A 23231-nucleotide genomic window follows, 5' to 3' on the forward strand; every position below is an offset into this window, starting at 1 on the left:
GAAAAAGTCATTTTAGCATCAGGTTTAGAAGAGAAGACTTTTGATTCCTCTTTTCAACCTCAGAAATGCACGAAAACACTTACTTAGCAAAGGGATTAAGAAAATACTCCTCTGTTCCAAAGCAGTTTGCTTGATCATGAAATAGTCATTCAGAGACACTATGGCCACTTTCAGATGGAATGGGAAACTGGAGTTGAAGGGGCCAGAGGTGTCCAAATGCATGAAACTCCAGTCCCATGTCATCATCTCCTCCTCCTCCTCTTCTTCTTCATATATAATTTGCTAAGGCATACCTGTGGCTGATCCCATGCATGTCAGCTCTCGTGAGAGTCCAGAGAGCTGCTGTATAGGATAGTGATGGGGATGGGGGGAAGAAAATGGCAGTGGCAGCCAGCCAGCCAGCCAGCGGTCCCAGGAGTTAACGGTGATGACCAGTTGATGGGCAGCCAGCTGGGAAAATGGCGGCACTGCAGCCGGGCAGAGAAGACAGTGGCGACTGATGAGTAGGCATGGAGGAGATGACGGTGACAGCAGAGGGCAGGTGGAAGAAGGAAGGAAACAGTGGCAGAGGCAGTCAGAGGATAGGAAGGAAGGAAACAGCAGCAGAGGTGGGCAGCCGTGCAGGAAAACAATGGTGCCGGTAGGCAGGAGGGGGTAGAAGGCAGGGCAGGCAGGCAAAAGGGTGGTGGCGGGAGGAGGAAGGAAATGGGGGAGGAAGGTAGCCGGGGGGGGGAGAACTAGAGGTGCAGATGCTCTGTGCCCGGCCCAGCCAGTTGTTGTTATTATGCTTTATACACACAGTCTACCAGATGTAGTTGACTGGATTTGGTACTTTAATTATCGGGCCCTTCCCAAAGGTCTAGGATAATAAAAGAAGAATTAAAGATATTGTCGTAGTATTCATGCTGTCCCGAGCAGTTTGGCCTTCTGTAATTAATGCGTTATAATGTGATTGATGCCCAGCATGCCAAGATGGTGTTCAAGTTCTTTTGGTACTGCACCAAGGGCACCAACAACTATTGGCACCACTATTGTTTTCTTTCACCCGATCTGCTCAGTTTCTATCTGAAGGTCCTTGTATTTAGTTATTTCCTCCAATTATTTTTCGGCGACTCATCTACCCCCTGGGATTGCAATATCAATTATCAGAACCCGATTCTTCTTGCTGACTGTCAGATTAGGCATATTGTGCGGTAAATGCCGATCAGTTTGTATTTGGAAACCCCAAAGGATTTTTGCCTCTTCATTTTCTGTGACCTTCTCAATTGGATGATTCCACCAATTCTTGCTTGTTAGCAATTGGTAATTCTTGCAAAGGTTCCAGTGGATCATCGTCATCGTCATCACCATCATTATCATTATCACATTTATATTCCGCCCAACTCACAATGACTCTGGTATTGTATGTAGAGCGACCTGAGATTTTGCTCACCAAACTCCAGTTTGAAACCTTGGGTTGTAGTGAGTTTCACTGCTCATAACCAAGGTTTCCAGCCACGTAAAGTCTGTCCAAATTTGGAACTGCAGGCTGGGCTGGCTCCCTCTGTCTAGCTGTGACTGGCTGTGTGGGCTGTTCTTCATGCCAGAAGGAAGCCCGCACAGCCAGTTCCCCGTCCTCTCTGCAGTCTCCCTGGCTGCAGAGTGCCTCCCGTCCATTTCCTCCAAATGAGGACAGGAAAGCAGGGGTGGGGTGGGGAGTGGAACTGCCCGCGGGACTGGTCCACCCACGGCTCCACTTTATGTGCGAATGCGGCCACTATTTAAATCAAGGGCTCACTATTTAAATCAAGGGCTCAGAGAGGAGAGCTGGTGAGGAGAGGAGAGCTGGTCTTGTGGTAGCAAGCATGAATTGTCCCCATAGCTAAGCAGGGTCTGCCCTGGTTGCATCTGAATGGGAGACTTGATGTGTGAGCAATGCAAGATATTCCCCTTAGGGGACGGAGCCGCTCTGAGAAGAGCAGGAAGGTTCCAATTGCCCTCCCTGGCAGCATCTCCAAGAGAGGGCTGAGAGAGATTCCTGTCTGCAACCTTGGAGAAGCCGCTGCCAGTCTGTGAAGACAATACTGAGCTAGATAGACCAATGGTCTGACTCAATATATGGTAGTTTCCTATGTTTCCTATGTTCCTATTTACATTGAATGACTTAATTTTTGGGGGGGGCGGGGCGGCTGCAGCTGCATTCAGTCAGCTGCAGGAGTGCCAAAGGCTGCCCATGGGCTTGTGACCCCACAAGGATCATGTGGAGGTGCCTTCCGGAGTATCTCAGTACAGGGGCACAGTCGGAGTAGTGACTTGTATAGGACTCTGGGCTTGGGGCTTTCGTTTGGGTTAGGAACCAGCCCATACCATCAATGCCCTCTGCATGATTCATGCTTGGTCCTCATAAGATTGATGGTTCCCTGGCTCAGCACCTGTGCATGGTCACCTGCAGCCCAACTCGCAGACTGCCGGGAGAAAAGGTTCTGGAGCCCTTGCTGTCATCCTGGAGATGCTGTGTCCTATGTGGGACAAGGCAGTTTGTCCAGAGCCGACCCTGAAAGTCTGCTGTACAAGATTCATTCATTTTGTGGGGTCATCCTGGCTCCATAGGATGGATTTGGTGGGTGTAAATGTTGGTGGGTGTCTGTGTATGAGAGAGAGGGGGGGAGATTCCTGTGCTGTCCATCTGTCTCTACTAAGGCTATGTGGAAACCTTTGGGGGATTTTCATTTGTTTTGCAGAAGCTCCTTTGGCTTCCTCTTGAACAACTCAGATGTTTTCCCTTTGGAGGAGCACTGAAATTAGCTTTGAGTTTCACAGTTTGCAAGATTCCATAGTCTAGTCAGGCTTTTTATGTTAATAATTTTCCAGACAGGATGAACAATTTAACAAACATACTTTAAGATAAAGAAACACAACTAATAAAACATTTACTGTATGTACCTGAATCCAAGATGAGGTTTGTCCTGTGTGTACGTGTATGTGAACACACACACACACACACACACACACACACACACTCAGGAGGGTGTCTTACATTCAGAGTCCTGTTCCTCTCAAGTAAATGCAGGTATAACCTGTATTTAAACTTTGCGTTTTAAGGGGGACATCTTAAATTCAGAGTTGTCTTCAATTTGGGTAAATAAGGTACATCTTTCAGCATAGCACAATATTTCTCTTCCTCAGTGTTATAAATACCCATCCCATTTCTCACCCCCACTCTTCTAGATAAAAACAAAACAAAACAAAAATACAAATAACAAAAAGAAAGAAGAAAGAAGACGACTCTGCTTACAGAATCACTCAGATGACTAAGAGCTGGTCTTGTGGTAGCAAGCATGAATTGCCCCTTGCTAAGCAGGGTCTGCCCTGGTTGAATTTGAATGGCAGGCTACATGTCTGAGCACCGGAAGATATTTCCCTTAGGGGACGTGGCCACTCTGGGAAGAGCATCTTAATGCTTGCATGCAGAAGATTCCCCTTCTCCTCCCTGGCATCTCCAGATAGGTCTGAGAAAGACTCCTGCCTGTAATCTTGGCGGAGCTGCTTCCAGTCTGTGCAGACAGTATTGAGCTAGATGGACCAATGGTCTTACTCTGTATAAATGCAAAAGCAAAGTCCCAAGTCCCACGGTTCTGTAAAATTTGTTTTTTGAATCCCAATGCATATTGGCCAAAGCCTTCTTCAAGGGCAAAATATTTCCCAATGAAATCCCGTCACACAAAAACCCACTTCTTCAAAAACGGGGTGGGGATCCTTGTACTAGCCCAATTACTGCTATCTTCCTCCCATGAGCAAATTTAAACTGGGAAGGGTTATCACCCACCAAGACAAATTGTGAATAAAGTGTTGACATTATTCAAGAACTTTATTTTAAATCGATTGATTGAAAAGAAACAGTCCAGGGTGAATGGATTTTGAATAGAAGCATTACTGCTATAGGAGTGCAAGAACATATTAATGGAACTGCTTTGCCTGCTGTTACTGCTGATTCCCCCCCCCTTCCTCCCACCCTCCAATAATTCCTTAGATGGTTTTGACCTGTTATACCCCGCTAAGTTCTCCAACTCACAATTTGACAGGTGTCTTAGCACCCTTTGGCTGTGAATACATAAGAATATTGCAGAAGTTCTGAAAGATAAGACACAAGTCTGATAGCTTATTCCTGCTTGGGTCAATAAAGTTTGGATTTGCTGACCTTGGCTGCTGTCTCTGACTGTGAGGTTATCTGCCATGCAACCCAGTTAATGCAAGCTTGGTCTAGCTCGAAAATCCAAAGCACAAATCCAGATTTGTGCAGCCAGCACTCGGCATCAGAGTATATACAAAAGCAGGAAATCATCATGATAGATAGATACTTTATTTACAGCCAATGGCCAAAACATCATCTTTGAGCCAAATTCATTTTTAATTATAATCAAAGACCAAAAAAAAAGAATTTGTTTTTAATTAAATAATATAATAATTTCCCAGTTGTGATTAATGTGAATGATTGTACACCTTCTCGTCTAATACCCTTTGACATTTACCTGGAGTACTCCCGAAAAATCAATAAATCTAATGTGCTCTGCTCCCCTGCCTCAGCAGGCAGAGGAAAAGACAAAACTTAATTTTAACCTCCTTGTGCTTGCTAAGAGCACTTTCTAATGTTGAGTTAGGGTTTCAGTAGACTCCATAAAAGTCATAGGATTTTTAAAAAGATAATCAAATATATCTGTAGTGAAGAAGGGTGTGTGTTCATAACTTAGTACGCATGCAGTCCCTATGAGGGTTGGTGTTCGTACATTGGGATTTGATTAATTTAATATGTTCTGGAGCTTTGTTTGTAAGTATGGGTCGTTTGTAAGCCAGGGAGTGCCTGCAGATAGATATGAGGTGTGTGTGTGTGTGTGTGTGTGTGTGTCCAGCATGAAACTCCAATCTGAACCCTCAGGTTGTAGTGAGTTTTGCCAACACAACCTGAGGTCAAACACAGCCTGCATTGCATGTGAAGGCTGGACTTCAGGCTGCATTCCCTTAAACTGGAGTTGAGGGAGGAAGCTCCTCCCTCTCTCTGGTTAGGAATGGCTGTGCAGGCTGTCGTCCATGCAAGAAGGAAGCTCGCACAGTCAGTTCCCTCTCCTCTCTGCATTCTCACTGACTGCAGAGAGTCTATTCTCCATTACATCTGAATTCAGACAGGAGAATGGGGTGGGGAGTATAACCGCGGGCCCATTGAACCCATAGTTCCACGTTACGTCTGAATACAGCCAATGAAAGGCACCCCGGGGAAGTGCTTCCATTCCTTCACCCCACCCCATTCTTTCCATCTGGCAGGGTCCCCAGGAGTGTCTGGTTGGGCACTGCTGGGAAGATTATTCTGGACAGGAGAGACTTTTGGTCTACTCTAACAGGGTGGTTCTCATTACTATTGCTACTATTACTGCTACTATTACTCATTACTATTGCTGCGTGGAGCCTGAGCATACACATAACCCTGTACCTGGGGTCAAGGGTGCACTCAAATGCTTTAACCCAGGTAAAAGCCGAAATACAAGAACCGGGCTTGGGGCCGAGGCAGCTCCAGTATCGGATTCGATCCTGGCGGTGCACAAAAGCAGCCCTACCCAGGTAGGGCTTTCCTAACCTGGGTAGGGCTGCTCAGGTACACAGCACTTCTGTCTCAAATATCTGTAGCAGCTGCTGCTGGTATTGAGAAACTATTAGACGATGAACACATCCACTAATATTGGGAGGGGGACAATCTAAATATCATAGTGCTTCATTTTACCAGCTCTAAGACATAAAAGATAGGAAAGCCTAAGACTTTTTGCTGCTGCTTAATATTAATTCGCCTTTTTGCTGTGGATGGGGAAAGTTTCTGCTTTCTTCCAGTAATGTGACACCATAGTACCTTCTGCTATGCATGAGTGGTAAGATCACTCATGTTCATACATCTGCCCTGTGTATTTCAAACATCCCAGGATGATTACCATTGCGTATAAACATAACCATGTCCATAAACATAACCATGTACTGGGCTCCTTAGAGGAAGAGTGGGATATAAATGTAAAATATAGAACAAATAAAGATGAGGGTATACTAATCCCACCTATTTCTCTTCTCCTTTCGAATACCCCCTCCCCCTGTATGATAGGTCACATTCACTAGGTATGCCTAGGTCCACTCTGTTATTCCAAGATCAAGAATGAGAGTTTAATGAAAGTGTTCATGTATGCTAAAAAGCCTGAACAATTCCATTCAGTTATTCTAAATAGGTTATTTTATTGTAGTTTCCCCCCAGTTTATTGTTTAGTATAAATACACCAAACTGTTTCGACCTAAATGAGCAATATTTGCAGTCTGATCCCCCCCGCCCTTTGGCGGAAAAAGCAGCCTGGTTATGTGGTCGTTTGCTTCCATCTGCTGACCAGTCTTGATACTGCATCCATGAACCGGGCAAGATTGAACTCCAATGATTGACTAGAAGTTTTCGTTAACTGGTAGAAGCCGGGGTGGTTCAGGGGAACCGGTGCCTCCCAAATCCCCAAACTATCCTGCCAGAATTTCCAGGAGTAACGAAGTTGATGAGGAAAGCCAGTCTCTGCATGAATCCAAGTCTTAACTCAGTAATTCGTATGATAATTTCTTTGCTATCCCTTGTCCATTAAGATTTCTTCCCTGCTACTGCCTCGACTCTGAATACAGGTGTATTATATACAGGCTCGGTTGGTGGCAAATTAAAACTGGGCCTTTTCTAGAGTTGCCCTGGGACTCTGGATATGCTTCCTAATGAGATGAGACTGTCCCCTTCCCTGAATGTTTTGAAGAAGGGTATGAAAACATTACTATTTAGCCAGGCTTTTGGTTTATAGTTGTAAGGTTCCGGTTTTAGAGTTCTTATTTGTATTTTAAATTGTTTTAATTGTGCTAACGTTTTAATTGGTAGTTTTTAGATGGTGAACCACCCAGGGACTTCTGTATGGGGCGGTATAGAAATGTGCTTACAGAAATACATGAGACTCATCACACTTGAAGGCAAGACAAGTCCTCCAACCAGGAGCCAACAAAGTGCCAGTGAACTGGGGAGGCTCAGCCTGCCGGGCCCCTCCTCTCTCAGGGAGGGACTTCAGGGTGGAACCACCTTGTCCCACCTTGTTCAATCACATTTATGTCCCTGCAAATCCTCTCTTCCTGTTCACACAGCAGGAGAGAAGCATAAAGAGCCGTTTGCATTAGTCTCAGCACAAAAGAAAGTGGCCAAGCATCATTCTATGTGTATGAAAATGAGCTTCAGTCCCTGATATCCTCCTGGGCACCAGTCAGATGGGAATCTTTGTGCCACCAGATTTGGTCCTGGGTCTTCAGCTGCCTATCCCATCCATAGACCACGAGGGCCACTGCCAGTAACAATGTAATAGTTCAAAACAGAAATGTGTTACGCGTGTCCCTATTTTGTTCTTTCACCATCAACAGATACAGTCGGCCCTTAGGTGCTTACAAAGCGGGCTAGTGTGTTATCTGAAGAGGGGAAAGAATGTGAGACATTGCATTGCCGGTTCAGTACATTAACGGTGGCATTAGCAGATTGAATTCTCCGAGACAGATAGCAGGTGTTGTGCATGTGCAAGGTGTTATACTTTGTGAGTCGTAGGATTGACACAGGGGAATAGAAATACTATTCCAGAAGAAAACGTGGTCTTCACGCTGTGTTTATTATAACCCACGTTTTGCTTTATTGATGAAAGACAGATTCAGCTGAAAATGGGTGAGAGAGAGCCAGTGCAGGTTACAAACCTGACCAGATCCAAAAACCCCTTGCAAAGTTCAGAACACATCTCGTCCAAAGAGGAAATCAGGGGCATGGCCATCCTTGGGCAACCAGGTTCAAAGAACCCGGGCCACTGCCACCTTGTGGCCCCGACATGCCCCCTGTGTCTGACGTCAGACATGAGGGGGCTGGTTTAGCTCCCAAATGGGGCTGTGTGGCTCTGTTCATGAGTTAAATGGCCAGTGCTGTGTTCACAGTGCGGCCAGCAGCAGCTCTACTCAGAGAGGTCTGCTTCTGGCCACACTGGGAATGCAGCACTGGCCTGGATATAATTCCCAGACAGGGCCATGCAGCCCCGTTCGGGAGCTAGAACACGCCTTGACATCTGATGTCAGACGCAGGGGGCTTGGCTAACCCCTACATCTGATGTCAGACACAGGCCGCTGCTGGCTTGGCTCCGCTAGTGGAGGAAATGACAGAATTGTTTCAAGTTATTTAAACATTTCAATCAGTTAGCTGGACAATTGCACGCATATATTAAAGCTATATTCATCCTGCATGACCAGATTGCTGCAGACAGGGCTGCGAAAAGTATTGCAAAGCATAGCTGCCGTGTTGCCATTGTCTGCAAAAGCATTATTCAATTCTCAAATAGACCTTGCCCCATAATCGATTTCTAGCCAAACCCCAAGCTTGGCTATTTTCTGCCTCCCAGCTCAGCTGGTTGTCTTTGTCTTCTTGCAAAGCATTTCTGGCTCATATAGTTCTAGCATCAAGCAAACAAAATGGCTGCAGTTTGGTCAAGCGAGCAAAGCAATTTCCCACACTACCATTGTTCAGTGCTGTGCCCATCTCTCTCCCCCTCCCCCGGTTTAAGGGATGACTCTAGGCTGGTTCACACATTATGTTCAGCACTTGTACAATGAGTGTACAGTGTACACAGGTACAGGTTTGTACTCAGGTACAGTCGTTCACATGTTATGCTGAACGCACGTACAAAAGTATACTTCTGATCAGTACCATGCATTCGAAGGGCCTATATCCAGGTTCACTTTTAAAACAAACACAGGCACAGTTCACACAAACACATGTACAAGTGAACAGACTTCTGCACACTTCTACAGCATGATGTCTGAATTGGGCTTCTGTCACGGGCACACAGGTGTAAGTCTGAAACAGGTCTGGTGCCTACAAATAACTTTGAGAGCATGCTGCTTGAAAACATAACGGAGCCTTATCAGGGTTGTGTTACAATCGGGCAGCCCCAGGCATTGTGGTGCCTGAGGCCAGCCACCAAACGCCCCCTTGCCCCACAGGCACATAAATCAGGCTTTGTGATGCGCATTCTAGCTTGTCACAATGTATTTTTAAATACTGGTTTTAAGCTACTTTTTCTGAAATTGCCACAGCAAACAGGGGGAGGCACTGCCGTAGAACCATTAGCATGATAAGAGGATGCAGATATAGATTTAGAAATGCAGATATAGCTTTTTAGATAGCACATGCTCTCTCTCCCCCCCACATTGGCTAGAAGGAAAACAGGGAGGCATACCACGTGAACATGCATTGAAACAAAACCCGAGAGCAGAGGGGAGGGGCTGCTTCCATCACTGCCACAAGTGTGATTCGAAGTGGGTTCACTCAACATTTACCCCGCAGCATGAAGCCATGTGCAAAAAACTCCTTGCTGATTTCTGTAACTCAGCCTGCTTTTTAAGGGCGCATGAGATCAGGCCAGTTTGGGTTTTTTTGCCAGCTCACTTGGCAACCATAGTTAAGATAAAGGCCCTCTAGTATGAAAGGAGAGAATCCAAAATGGGAACAAATTATCTTCCCCTTCCTTCTATTAAAAACCACAAGCAAAAAAGAATAACCAGGATGGATGGCGGGATGAGTTTGTTTGTTTGTGTTCAGAGACATACACGTGTCTCATTTGATATATGTGTCAAAATAGTCTGCTATGCCTCTTATTCTAACCAAACGCACTCAAGGCCCTTTCAAGTATAACTGTACAGGTTTTGATACATACAAAAATGTCAGCATGATCAGTCCATTGCTGTGTCCACTGGACTAAACTACCATTCCGTTTCTAGGTTTTCAGTCATGGTTCTCTGGAAGAGAGCATGTTTCCCTCTGACCAGTCGTTTTCTTCACTTTTCAGGATACTAAAGTGGAGTGCAGCTCTTGTGTAGAAGCAGAGGAAAGAACAGTAAGTCCTCTCTTTGGATATTATTTGTTTATTTATTTGATTGATTGATTGATCATATTGTATACATATGATAGAATGTGACTGGAAAGACTCTACACTGCTACTCTTCCATCAAGCTGATTTCTTGAATTTATGAGTGTCTTTTTTTTTTTTTAAAGCAAAGTATTATACTTTCTGTCCTTTGATACGGACATGAATTTATTCACTCATTCTGGTTTAGGTGGAGTGCAGTAAAATCTGCTCTCAGGAAAATGGTAAACATCACTTTGCTGCCTGGAGGGCTGATACCATGTTTCATTGATAATATGTTGTAAAATCAGCCCACTCTGCTAGAGTTGCACAGCTTTGGTGCTTCAGCAGTTATTGGACTACGGTTCCTATGGTCCAGATAGATGGCATTCACAGTGTCCTAACCATGGTTAAGAGCATACTGCAATATCACAATATGCATCCCTTTCTTTCTCCCCTCATCCGTGTGGATTCCCTGCATTCTTCTCATAGCGGCGCAACATTTGTTTTACCTGTGCTGAGTTGAACACTAACCATGGTTAGCTTTGTACCATAGTTTTCAAGTCTGCTTCTTGTAATCTCTGAGTTGAAGTTAACCATGGTTAGCATTAACCCTGGTGCGAAGTCACCGGGTTATCTTGCAAAGTAAATAAAAAAGAGAGGAGAAGAGAGAATGACATCGAATTCACTAAACCAGGGCTTCCCAACCTGTGGTCATCCAGATGTTGCTGAACTACAACTCCCATCATCCCCAGCCACGACCTCCTAGCTGAGGATGATGAGAATTGTAGTACAGCAACATCTGAAGGACCATAGGTTGGGAACCCTTGTTCTAAACTCTGTTTAGAGATTCAGACCATTATGTCTGAAGTGTACCCACTTGTATATGTTGCCATCTTTATATAAAGTTCACACTGTTATGTATGTTTAGTTTTATTTAGTTTAAATTATGGTGCTTTCATTGGCTAACTAGTCCCCCTTGAGATGATTAAATAATGTAATTGTTGAAGACCTAAAAGATGAGGTGGTTACAGTGGTCTGAAAGGAGATATCACCTTGGCATATTTCAAACAATGATTACAGGTACTAAGGATCTGACTATCAACCTAGGAAAAGACTGTTATGCATTTTCTGACCTAATGATGTCTCACCGCTGCCAGTTCAATCCCTATAACATCAGCCTTTTATTCTGAACATTGTTCAAACTATTTACATCTCTGTGTTTTTCCCCAAAATGAATAGTTACACATTTGAGAATTGCTTATACTTAACAATGTTAATCGTAAATGAGCCAAATGAAGTTAAAATGGAAATTTCTGAATGTAGCATAGGATGGCCAAATCAAGTCAGTGTTCATCAGCACACACCGCTTAAAAACCCAAAAGGCAAACATTCTGGAATTAGTTTGCTGAGACTCAAAGAATATGTGATAGTCACATCATTTCCTGTTGTGTACACACTTGTTACTTTTGACTTGGATCCAACAATTCTTGCCAGGTTTTGTAGCACTATAAAAACCCTGCAGAAGCAGTTTGCCAAAAACGACAGTCAAGTTGTACAAAATATGGTTTTTCCATCCAACTTCTACTTCTTGTAAGAAAAAAAAACAAAAGTCTGTCATCTTTCTCCATCCGTTTTCTTGTAAATCTTTCCTAAAAGAGGCAGAAACTCACTCACTGCTCCGGCTAAACCACCCACCCCAAATAAAAAGCACTCCTGGGAAATCTTTACATTTTGTATGATTAGCAAAGAAGTTTGATACAAAACTGAGCTCTTGTCTTTATTTTGCTGAACCTATTAATGGAAAACATAAGTACTGGTAAGTGCAAGGAAATTGCTTCCAGATCAGCAAAGCCAATGTGCTTTTCCAAGGTGGATTCAATATCCACAAATTATTTAATGTGGAATTAGCATCTGACATTTTTGATCCTTCTGTCATGGCATGGTAAAGCATTCAACTTTCAACGGGAGCCTATGGAGAGCAGGATTTTGCCATTTACACTGGCACACAAAGGGGATGGATTCCAGAGGGGAGCATCAGTGAGTTAAATCGCTCGCTGTACATTATGGCGCAATCACTGAGCTCGGTTCACTTTCCGAGGTCTGAAAATGTGCTGAAGTGTTTCGCTGACTGTTTTCAAGATTGTTTCTGAAATTGCTTTTCATACTTTCTGTTGTATCTTCGATTGACATTTTGATTAGATTTCATTACGTTTTATGCGAGCAAAGGTGCCCCAGAGTTCATACAGATAAAACGAGCGATAGTTTGGCGTCGAAGCGATGGGGCCCAATTCAGCCAGAGCTGAGCACCTTTAAGTGCAAGGAATCTAGGCTGCACCCAAGGAAGCCCCATCACTTGGTCCCAAGTAGGCAAGTGGGTCTTGCTTCTAAGTAAAACATGCACGCAATGGTTCTGTTCAACGCACACTTGTTTTATTGCTTGAAATCCATAACATAATCAGCTCAGTTGGGTTTGATTGTGACTAGGGCAGATGAAGTAGAACGGATTAATGAGTAATCTGTGGGATTAGAAACTGTACATTATTTATGCTCCTAGGCTGAGATGTGGACGAATGGTTGTGTGGAAGGCGTCTCCCAGAAAAGTCCATGTTCACAGCATGCCACTTGCAAATCACTGGCATTGTGATTGTCTTGTTTTCCTCAAGTGCCTCTCTTTTCATGGAAAAGGGGGCTCTAATCTGAAGTTGTAGGGCCACCTGTTTGGATGCAGATATCCTGCTGTCTGGATGGAGGACACTTTTTCGGAGAGGAGGGCTGATTCTCCGCCTTACAGCATGCCACACACTCTGCAAATGTACTCTGGATGGTCCTTGGCCTTTGGGTTCGGGAGCCAGTTTTCCTGGATTTCATGAGGGAGGGACTGTAGATGGCGGCCGTGGAGGGGGGGGGGCTTGCATCATCCATTCCACATGAACAAAAGCGCTTTCTACGTTCACAGCAATACTTTTAGTTCATTTCCCTTTCTTTTGCCTGCTTCAGCGTCTGACCCCTGAGATCTTCGTTACCCCCTGCTTAACACCAGCTCCTGGCGCCTGAACAGGCAATACATACATATGCATGCATGCATGTGTGTGTGTGTGTGTGTGTGTGTGTGTGTGTTTCCAAATTCAGCCGTATTGCACACAATGGACTATAAAGATCTACCAAATCATGCTCTTAATACCCCTGAGTATAGATGACTAAATATAGGATTAGGTGATATGTTGGGGTTCATGCCTTTTGACTCGTGCTCCTGAAAAGAGGATATGGGGCCTTTATGCTCAGCCTTGGGCTCTGTCAGCCTCTGAGTATCAGGTATGCATTTATTTATTTTTGCCCATTCACACACTTCTAAAGGCAGACACTCCAGAACTGCGCTCTGGCATCACAAATGAAACCTGCTGTGTCATAGGCATAGAGGCTGGCAAGAACAACAGCAGGAGCCTGCCCTACATCTAAGGGCCCTATTCTGGCGTGATGTTGTACCTGCATTCAGGTGTCTGCACACTCGTGCACATGTTTGTGTGAATGACTGTACCTGTGTCCATTTTAAAGGTGGAGCTGGGTACAGGCCCCCTGAAATACACGATGCAGCTAGGAAGCGTACTGCTCTACTTGCGTTTGATATTTAGCGTGAATCCCTGTACCTGTCTACAGATCTGTAGCTGTGTATACTGTACTCTAGTGGTATGAGTATTGAGCATAATGTGTGACTAGGGCTATACACAGCCTAATCAAAGCAGGAGAAAAACAAGATCTAAACCAACATAATTAGTGGTAAGACAAGAACAAAGTCAGGCACTTGAGGGGGGTTGGTTACTTTTTTGAGATTCTGAGCCAGCGTGGGTCAATTTTCAAGAAGCATTCTGATCCCATTCTGGTGTGCTTTAACTGATAACATATTTGCCTATTGTTGCTGTTGTTAAAGCCCCTTATTGCAGAACATAAATGTAAATACAACAGACTATTCATTATGGTCTTAGACCAGCAGTAGAATCAACGACTGCTTTTTCTGTTCTACTTTTGGTCTCTTATATAAATCCAAAAGACCATGGGTTCTCAAACTGTGGACCTCCAGATGATAAGAACATAGGAAGCTGCCATACACTGAATCAGACCATTGGTTTTTCTAGCTCAGTATTGCCTACACAGACTGGCAGCAGCTTCTCCAAGGTTGCAGGAAGGAATCTCTCTCAGCCCTATCTTGGAGATGCTGCCAGGGAGGAAACTTGTAAGCTTCTGCTCTTCCCAGAGCAGCTCTACCCCCTAAGGGGAATATCTTACAGTGCTCACATATCTAGTCTCCCTTTCATATGCAACCAGGGCAGACCCTGCTTAGCTAAGGGGACAAGTCATGATTGCTACCACAGGACCAGCTTTCCTCTCCCAATGATGCTGAACTACAACTCCCATCATGCCCAGCCACAATCAAGTGTAGCTGGGCATTATGGGAGTTGTAGTTCAGCATCATCTGGAGGACCACGGCTTGGGGACCCCTGGTATTTTGAGCTGATATAATAGACTGCAAGTAGAATAGAAAATATAATCCCAGACAATGAGATGAAACAGAAAAGAGGTCAAAAAGTCATGAATTGCAAGGCTTACGTAAGAATGGTTCTGAGATTATTAGCCTGCGGATCCCGTAGCATGAAATGGGTAGTGCCAGACCTGCCCATACAACTGCGGGGCTCTCAGTGCTACTATGCAAGAGGGCAGTACCAGAATGACTGCCTCTTGTGCAATCACATGTTGGGAGTAATGGAAGCTGCACACCGTGTGCAAGCATTCTGTGATTCCATTACTGTCCTCATTCTGTGATTCCATTACTGTCCTCCTCATTCAGTGATTCCATTACTAACCTGGCACCAACACATTGTGCTGAGGGACATATAAGTTAGTACATGGAGCATCCCAGAGAAGGTGGCTTTGGTCAGAACCCAAGAGATCCTCCATAGCAGCAAGTGTTCAAATCCCCTATGGCGAGCAAGTCCGCAGGGATTCTTCTATGACTATATTTACCTTTATGAAGTTGACTTGTTGAGCAATCTATAGGTTGCACCCGGAACTCTCACAAAACTTTACGCTTTGAGAAATCTGAGGACGGCAGCAATTTTGGCAGTATTTGCACTGTGGAGTACCTTTCCAATCTGTCCCCTGTGTTGAAGGTTTGCTTTGCTATTTCCCTCTCTCCGTTCCTTTGATTAGGGCCCGCTTCTCCTTTGTAGAGTCAACCTAAGTGGCATCTACACTGACATTCTTGGCAGCGTTCCCCGGAGGCGCTGTGATGCTGACCGCTAACGAGCAGCCGAATGGCATTAGCTTTGTAGTTCAAGGTCATTCATGGTGCTACACTTCATTTCTTTATTTTCTGGTGGGGGGGGGGGAGCGAGAATGGTTTGCGGAGAAAATCCTTTTGAGGTGCTTCTTGACAGAGAAAATCACCACTTTCCGCACGTGATAGCCACCGAGGGGCCTGCCAGATCAAAAGGCTTTATGCTATGCCGCGGAGCTGCTAACGTGATAGGTCAGCCAAGTTAGCAAACGTCCCTTTTGTGCTGTAACGTCCCATAACTCTGCACGATCTTCTTGGGGATACAATATGCACGGTTAAACTTGTGGCTTCTTCGCCCACGGATATGGATTTTTATCGTGCCGTCTGTTAAAGGGTCTTGCCGCATTTCCCAGAGATTAATTAAGAACACCTGCATGGAAGGCAAATGGCGTATCTATAATAGGCAAGATGCAGATGGGCAAAGGCGAGGGCTGAGAGGACGAGCAGACCAAGGTCAGGCAATATGTCAGTGGCAGGCATGGAGTGACAAAAATCACAGCTCCTGTATCCAGCTGCCCTTTTCTTTCTAAATGCTGAGCACAGAGGAAAACAACCTTCGGGGCCCTCTGCTCCTAACACAGGATTTGGTATGATTTATGGGGACACTAGAATCCAGGGCTGTGCAATGTTGGACTGGGAACATCGGGAATGGACCAATATGAGCCATTTTGGAGGAGGTCAGATACGTTCCCGATCCCAACTAGAGAAGCCCATTTCATTTTGGACTTCTCTGACCTCATTCAGGAGAAAGTATTAATAATAATAATAATAATAATAATAATAATAATTCAATTTCTATACCGCCCTTCCAAAAATGGCTCAGGGCAGTTTACACAGAGAAATAATAAACAAATAAGATAACTCCCTGTCCCCAAAGGGCTCACAGGTTAAAAAGCAACATCAGATAGATACCAGCAACAGTCACTGGAGGTCCTGTGCTGGGGGTGGATAGGGCCAGTTACCCTCCCCCTGCTAAATAAAGAGAACCACAAAGAGGTGCCTCTTTGCCAAGTTAGCAGGGGCTTCCCAAATCAGAGCTTCCCAAATCAGAGCTTCCCAAAGCTTCAAGTAGAGGTCTGCACTCTTGGAGCGAGTGGGGTGTGTGTGTCACGGCTGGCAACCCCCCCACCCACAAAAACCCATCTTCTACCCTCTGTCTGCCCGCCTGCCCATGCATTTATCTCCCATTTTCAACCCATTTTAAAACTCAAATTTAAAAAATAAAGCAACCTGTTACTGGGTTTTCCTCTGAAGTTCTGTGAGGTTACCTCCCTTCCCCTACAATTCTCTAGCATTACATTACTTTACTTCCAGGGATTTTTGCGGAAGAAAAGCAGACCCTGACTCTGACATTCCAAAGGGTCCAAAGGACTCTGCACCAGCATTTGTGACTTGATTGGATCCGATCGGGTTCTCCAGTATCCCACAGTGCAGTGCGCTCCTTGAGGGATTTCTGTGTGCAACCCAAGCAGACACACATCCCAGCCCTGGTGTTGAAGCCACGCTCACACCCTCTAACCCTGGTTAAGACTCGGGCTCCAAAGTCCGGCTTATGGTGGAGGCAGCACCTGGATCGGCCTCACCCCGGCGCTCCACACAAGCTGCCCTAACCTCGGTTGGGCTGCTCCTGTGAACGGCCTCATTTTCTAGCATTTATCTTGCATTCCCTAGAGAGAGATTTTGGCAGTGTGCAGCAGCCGGCCTCCTTTTCAAGCCTCCCAGTCGGTGCCAACTGATATTCATCAGCCCTGCCAAGTTAATCCAAAGTGAGCCTCCACCCCCCCCACCCTCAAATCCTACCAGCTTTCATTCTGGAGACATTCAACAGGATGGGATTTCACACACACACACACACACACACACACACACACACACACACACACACACACGGCTTCTTCCCAGTAAATGTAGATTTGGTGCCGCCTCAGCCCTAATGGGCAGCTTCCGTGCCATTTGAATGTAGCTGCCATGGGCCCTGTTACAGCTCCCTTGTTCTCCCCGTCTCTGTGACATGCAATTATGGAATTTCACAATTGAGAAGATGACAACTCCTCCCGCGTGTGTGCGTCTCTGTCTCTCTACTTAATCCGACTGCATCTAGCAATCAGTAATGCGATAAAGTGACAGGAGACGGCCGCGGCGGAGCCAAAGCAGTCCTCTGACCTCCCATTGAAGTGTCAACACACAAGATTGTGTGGCAATTGTGCAGGCTGGATGTTCAAGGGATGTATTGACAAGAGCTCTTTCTGGTGCTCGAATGCCTGCCACGACCCAAGCAGCAAAATGTGATAAAAGGGGTGGCGGTAGGGATGATTGCATGGTTGTGAACTGGGCTTTCTTCTCTTAGGGACCCATGAGAACCTGGATCAGGCCCGGGGCCTGTTTAGTCCAGCATCCTGTTTCCCAGAGTGGCCCACCAGATGCCTCTGGGGAGCCCACAGGCAAGAAATGAAGGCATGCCCTTCATTTGCTCCCCTGCAACTGGTATTGAGTATTGCTCCCCTGGTATTGCTCCCCCTGGTATTGCTCCCCTGCAACTGGTATTGAGAGGCATCCTGCCTTTGAGGCTGGAGGTGGCCTTTAGCCCTCTGACTAGTAGCCATTGATAGACCTCCATGAAGTCATCCAAACCTCTCTTAAAGCCATCCAGGTTGTTGGCTGTCACCACATCTCGCGGCAGAGAATTCCATAAGTTGATTATGCATTGTCTGAAAAAGTACTTCCATTTGCTGGTCCTAGATTTCCTGGCAATCAAGTTCATGGGACGACTCCGGGTTCTAGTGTTATGGGAGAGGGAGAAGAACTTCTCTCTATCCACTTTCTCCACACCATACATATTTCATAGACCTCTATCATGTCTTCCCGCAGTCGTCTTTTTCCTAAACTTAAGATCCCCAGGTGTTGTAGCTTTTCCTCATAAGGAAGGTGCTCTAGGCCCCTGATCATCTTGGTTGCCCTCTTCTGCACGCACCTTTCCCAGTTCAACAATGCCCTTTTTTAGATGAGGTGGCCAGAATTGTACGCAGTACTCAAAGTGTGGTCACACCATAGTTTTGTATAAGGGCATGATAATATTAGCCGTTTTACTTTCAATCCCCTTCCTAATGATCCCTAGCATGGAACTAGTCTGAGACTGGAGGTGGCCTATAACCCTCAAGACGAGTAGGCATTGATCGATCTGTCTTCCATGAATTTGTCTGAGCCCCTTTTACAGCCATTCTGGCTGGTGGCTGCCACTACTTCTGTGGGCGAAAATTCCGTTGGTTAATTATGTGCTGTATGGTAATTATGTACTCTACTTCCTTCTTCCTTCTTATAGAAGCCCGGCACATAAAGACATGCCCACTGCACATTATATTTATTTATTCATACATGCATGCATTCATTCATTGAGTACTTTATTTATTTAGCATATCTGTATACAGCCCAAACTCATGTCTCTGTGTGGTTAGCAATCAAACAACACAGATTTAAAACAAGTTTAAAACTTTAAAACAATGTAAAACAACGAAAGATTCTATACATCGAATTAAAATCCTGGGTCTAAAAAATGCACCTTAACAGCTCTTTTGAGAACTGACAGAGATGGTGAGGCTTTCATTTCAGCAGGGAGTGCATTCCAAAGCCTCAGGGCATCAATCGAGAAGGCCTGTCCCTGAGTAGCCACCAGAGAAGCTGGGGGCAGCTGCAGACGGACCTCTCCAGTTGACTTCAACAGGCAGTCGGACTCATAACGGAGAAGGGGTTCTTTTAAATATCCTGGGCCTAAGCTGTAATATTTTAAAAGTTTATTCCATTGATCCTAATTGCAGAAGTTGGAAGGGATACTTAAGCAAATTCTGTTCCCTGCAACCCAAACTTAGAAAGTGAGGCGCTTCACACGATCAAAGTGAAGTGCCTCAAGGTGGTGGGCAGGGAAAGTGGGCTTAGCCTGCTGTCCCCACACATGAGCAGACCACCCGCCCACGACTACCGGCTCTGTGATGGGGACCGCCTGGCCTCTGGAGGTCCCAGGATAGCCCACACGAGTGCGTGGGGCATTCTGAGGAGACCCCTGGGCCAGGAGGCAGCATGTAGCCTCACGGTTGGGGGTCTACTCATGTGTCGCCATGGCGCAGCTCTGCGTAGCAGTGGCACACGATTAGTTAAACGGGGTTAGCAGAGCAGTTGCTCACTAACCTTGTTGGGGGAGGGACTTAAGTGGGCTAACCACCAGGAGCCAAACAGCTCCAGGAAGTTCCCACTGGTCTCCCTTAGCCCGCTTTCATGCTGTCGTGAGAATAGCCTCATTGTTTTCAGCCTGGGATGGTTTCTACCCATCCACACATTAGCCAGGAACTAGAATGAGGCATGGATTGTTTTCTGGGAGGCCTTGAGCCTGGGACTTGAGGGCCTCAGATGCATACCTAGCGTTGTGGTCTCCGTGGGCTCTCAAGCCCCAGAGCACTCTCATTTGGTCCTGAATAAAACAGGGGCATGCATGCAACTTCAGTCACCGTGATTGCCTGAGCAGGATGAGGCCTTTGGATTGGCCATATATAATGCTAATAGCCAAGAGCCTGGCCAGCTGACCTCACTTCATCAACAGAAGTGTCCTCACTGGGCCTGCCGGGCCCTTGGCTTCAGGCTTTGTCATACACACCATCCGAATTAGAGAGCCGTGTGCCAACAGGATTCTGATGGCTGTTGACCAGTGTGTTGTAGATCCAACTCCAAGGGCATCGATGCTTTACACTTTCTACCCTAGTGGCCACTAGGGACATTCGTATCAGATAGTGAGCAAGGAACTTCCTCTCTGACCCCCTCACCAGTGTTCCCCCTAACAGGGCTCCCCAGATGTTGTTGACTACAACTCCCAGTATCCCCAGCAGTAATGGCTTTTGCTTGGATACAGTATGGAACATCTAGAGATGCAGAGAAGATGCAGAGCGCCCGTCTGACAGGGGGTCCCATCAATGCACCACCCTCATGGTGTGGTACATTGTGGGATCTCCGGAAGCTGGGATGCATCATTCTGGCCTCTAGAACTCCGCACTGCATGGCACACCACGGATCTCCTGGGAGCATGGTCCATGCCCCAAGTAGCCTTCTAGTGATCATCTGGGGGGAAGGTGAGTTGGAGCTGCCTTCCCCCCCTGCCCCCACCTGGCCGTGTGAATGACCCCCAGGTATTTCATAACTCCAAAAGCTGTGAAGAATGTAGGACAAGAAGAAGCATCTGTACTTCTCTCCTGTTGTGTGCCTCTGCTCTATAAATCTATAATAGAGGTATCTCAGAATCGGATGATGACTTTTCAGTGAGATAGTGAGATGTCATGGTGTCCACATCTGACTAAACGCTAGGAATGTCTCACGCTTTCAGGGAAGGTGTTTTATATATGTGATAAACTCTGCCCCCCCCCCCATTTTACCTTGACATGTGTGAGGACAGAAAGAGTTAAGACGTTTTCTTGCCTTTCTCCCCATCTTCTCCCACCTCCCTCCCTTTTTTGAGCTGATCCATTTCATTGTCCTCCAGATTGATGGGTGATAGGAAGTCTTCATGCTTTATATATAAAGCATGTGTTGTCCAGATATGATTTATGCCGTCTTAGCAGTTTTTCTACTGTTCCACTGGAATTTTCTTCCTGTTGATCAAAGTCAGAAAACCCAGTGTGCCATTTATCTTAGCTTTTGAATACTGAAATAATTCTTTGGGAGACTTGATACAATACCTTAAGAACAAATACATGTGTGAGGGAAGAATCTGGCATTTTGTGGCATGCTTGTATAAATGCACGCACATATAAATAATATCTTTAGTATGTGATAAATGCATACGTTCTATCTGTCTTTCTATCTACCTATTAAATATGTTTTTAAAAACACACTTCTGTTAAGACAATTAAGGTGCTTACAATTTTATCTTGTGCTCCAAAAAGCATAGGATTTGCATATTAAGGCAAATTGCCTGAATTTTTGTGTCATCAGATTTTTGGACTGGGTTGTCCATTTATGTATTTGGCATATTTCTATACTGCCCCATATACAAATGTCTGGGAGGTTCACAGTATAAAACACAACAACAATTAAAATATCAACAGAATTAAAACCATTTAAAATATAGATTTTTAAGAATGAAAACTAAAAATTAAAAGCCTGATTAAATAGGTATGTTTTCAGAGTGTTCTTCAAATGCCCAAAGACTTGGAGGCTCTAATTTTCCCACGTAGCCACCCGAATCGAACCGAAGCATGTCCCAGGGAAACCCTAGAAACGGCTTGGTTTTGAGGTGCCACCAACCAAGCTGGTGGCCACTGTAACCAAACTCCCCCTGATTATCTTAATAGGCAGTGGGTTGCATGAAGAAGGAAGTGTTCTATTAAATACTTCAGACTCAAGCAGTTCGGAGCTTTATGGGTAATAACCAGCACTTTGTATTTCACCCAGAAACTTATGGGCAGCCAGTGCAGCTCTTTTCAAATGGGTGTAATGTCCAGAGTCCAGCTTGGCTGCCGCATTCTGGACCAGTTGCAGGTTCCAGATTATGTACAAGGGCAGATCACTGCAGTAGTCTAGTCTGGATGTCACCAGCATATGCACCACTGTTTTAAGGTGGTTTATCTTGAGAAATGAAAGTTGCTGGCCTGGCGTATCAGCTGAACCACTCGCTCTGCAAACCCGGTTTAAGCACTGGGCTACTTAAGTGGGTGACCCACGTAAGAACCACTGGGCTTGCAGATGAGCCCGGTGGTTCTCACGGTTGTAGAAAATTGGGCTAACGGAGGCTAGCCTGATTTTCTACGATCATGTGAATAGCCTAAAAAAATGTGTTCTACCTGCGTTTGGGAGCTGTGTGTTCTCCCAGTGTTTGGTTGTGTGGAAACAAGGAATGAGGGGAACCTGGGTAAAAGTGATTGTGTGGAAAGCAGAGAAGGAGGAAAACCTGGGTAGAGGTTATTACATGGAAGCAAGGGAGGAGGAAAACATGTGTAGAAATGGTTGTGTTGAAAGCATGGAAAGAGGAAAACCTGGGTAGAAGAGATTGTGTGGTAGGAGGAAAACCTAGATAGAAGAGACTGAGGTTGTCTCACGATCAGTGAGACTTGCCGGGAAGAGGTTTGCAGGGAGAGCAGGCTTAGCCCGCTTTCCCCGCAGACGAGCAGGTAGGAAGCTCTGGGTGGGCAGATCGGCTGCCCACATGACCGCTGGCTCCGTTACGGAGCCAGCGGGGGCCGCGGGGATTGGGGGCTGCTTTTGTATTGCCACAGTGTGAAGCCGTGCCTCAGCCTCACACAACCAAAAAACCCGCTCCGCTAACCTGGGCTAAGGGGAGGGGGAATTAGCGGGGTTTGCTGCCGGGAGCCGCACAGCTCCCATTGCAGCACACGATCGCCAAAAAGCGGGCTAGGCTCCCTTAGGCTGCTTTTTGGGGCCGTGTGAATTGCCTCATTGTGTGGAAATAAAGTGGGAGGAAAACCTGGGCAGAAGTGATTGTGTGGAAGCATGGTCAGAGGAAAACCTGGGTAGAAGAGATTGATGCTCTTCCCACGATTGATAGAAAGAGGGCTAAGGGAGCTTGGCCCACTTTCCATCGGCCATGGGAGCCACTGGGCTACCCAGGAGGGCGGCAGGATCCATCCCAGTGCTTCACAACAGCTGCCCTAATCAGGTAGGGCTGCCCAAGGCTGCACAGGACTGCTCTTGTGAACAGCCTCAGTGGTTCATAACATATTACAAATGTGTGTATCAAAAGTGGGGGGGGTGCCTACCTCAAAAATGGAGAGGGGGGAGCCAATCTAAATTATGAATACTGGATCAAAATTACCCAAGGACTGAAATTGAATAAAAATTAAAGAACGTGCCGCGAGCGGAGTAATGACCCATCTGTTCATTACAGGCTTGGTTTCTATCAAAGACACAATCTCATTAAAAGTATATCTTTGATTAAAGAATGACTTTCAGCTGCATAA

General features: G+C 45.7%; 1 protein-coding gene across 18 annotated transcripts in view; it reads left to right on the forward strand.

Annotated features, from left to right (window-relative positions):
- Positions 1-23231, forward strand: part of RBFOX1 (RNA binding fox-1 homolog 1) — a 1664339-nt gene that overhangs the window by 870557 nt on the left and 770551 nt on the right. For all 18 annotated transcript variants that reach the window (XM_053276061.1, XM_053276046.1, XM_053276045.1 and 15 more), the window contains one exon: positions 9891-9938. In XM_053276061.1, coding sequence (XP_053132036.1) covers positions 9891-9938 — 48 coding nt within the window. The remainder of the gene's footprint in view (positions 1-9890; positions 9939-23231) is intronic.

The sequence above is a fragment of the Hemicordylus capensis genome, chromosome 13 (assembly GCF_027244095.1).
Source record: "Hemicordylus capensis ecotype Gifberg chromosome 13, rHemCap1.1.pri, whole genome shotgun sequence".
In the NCBI taxonomy this organism is placed as follows: Eukaryota; Metazoa; Chordata; class Lepidosauria; order Squamata; family Cordylidae; genus Hemicordylus; species Hemicordylus capensis.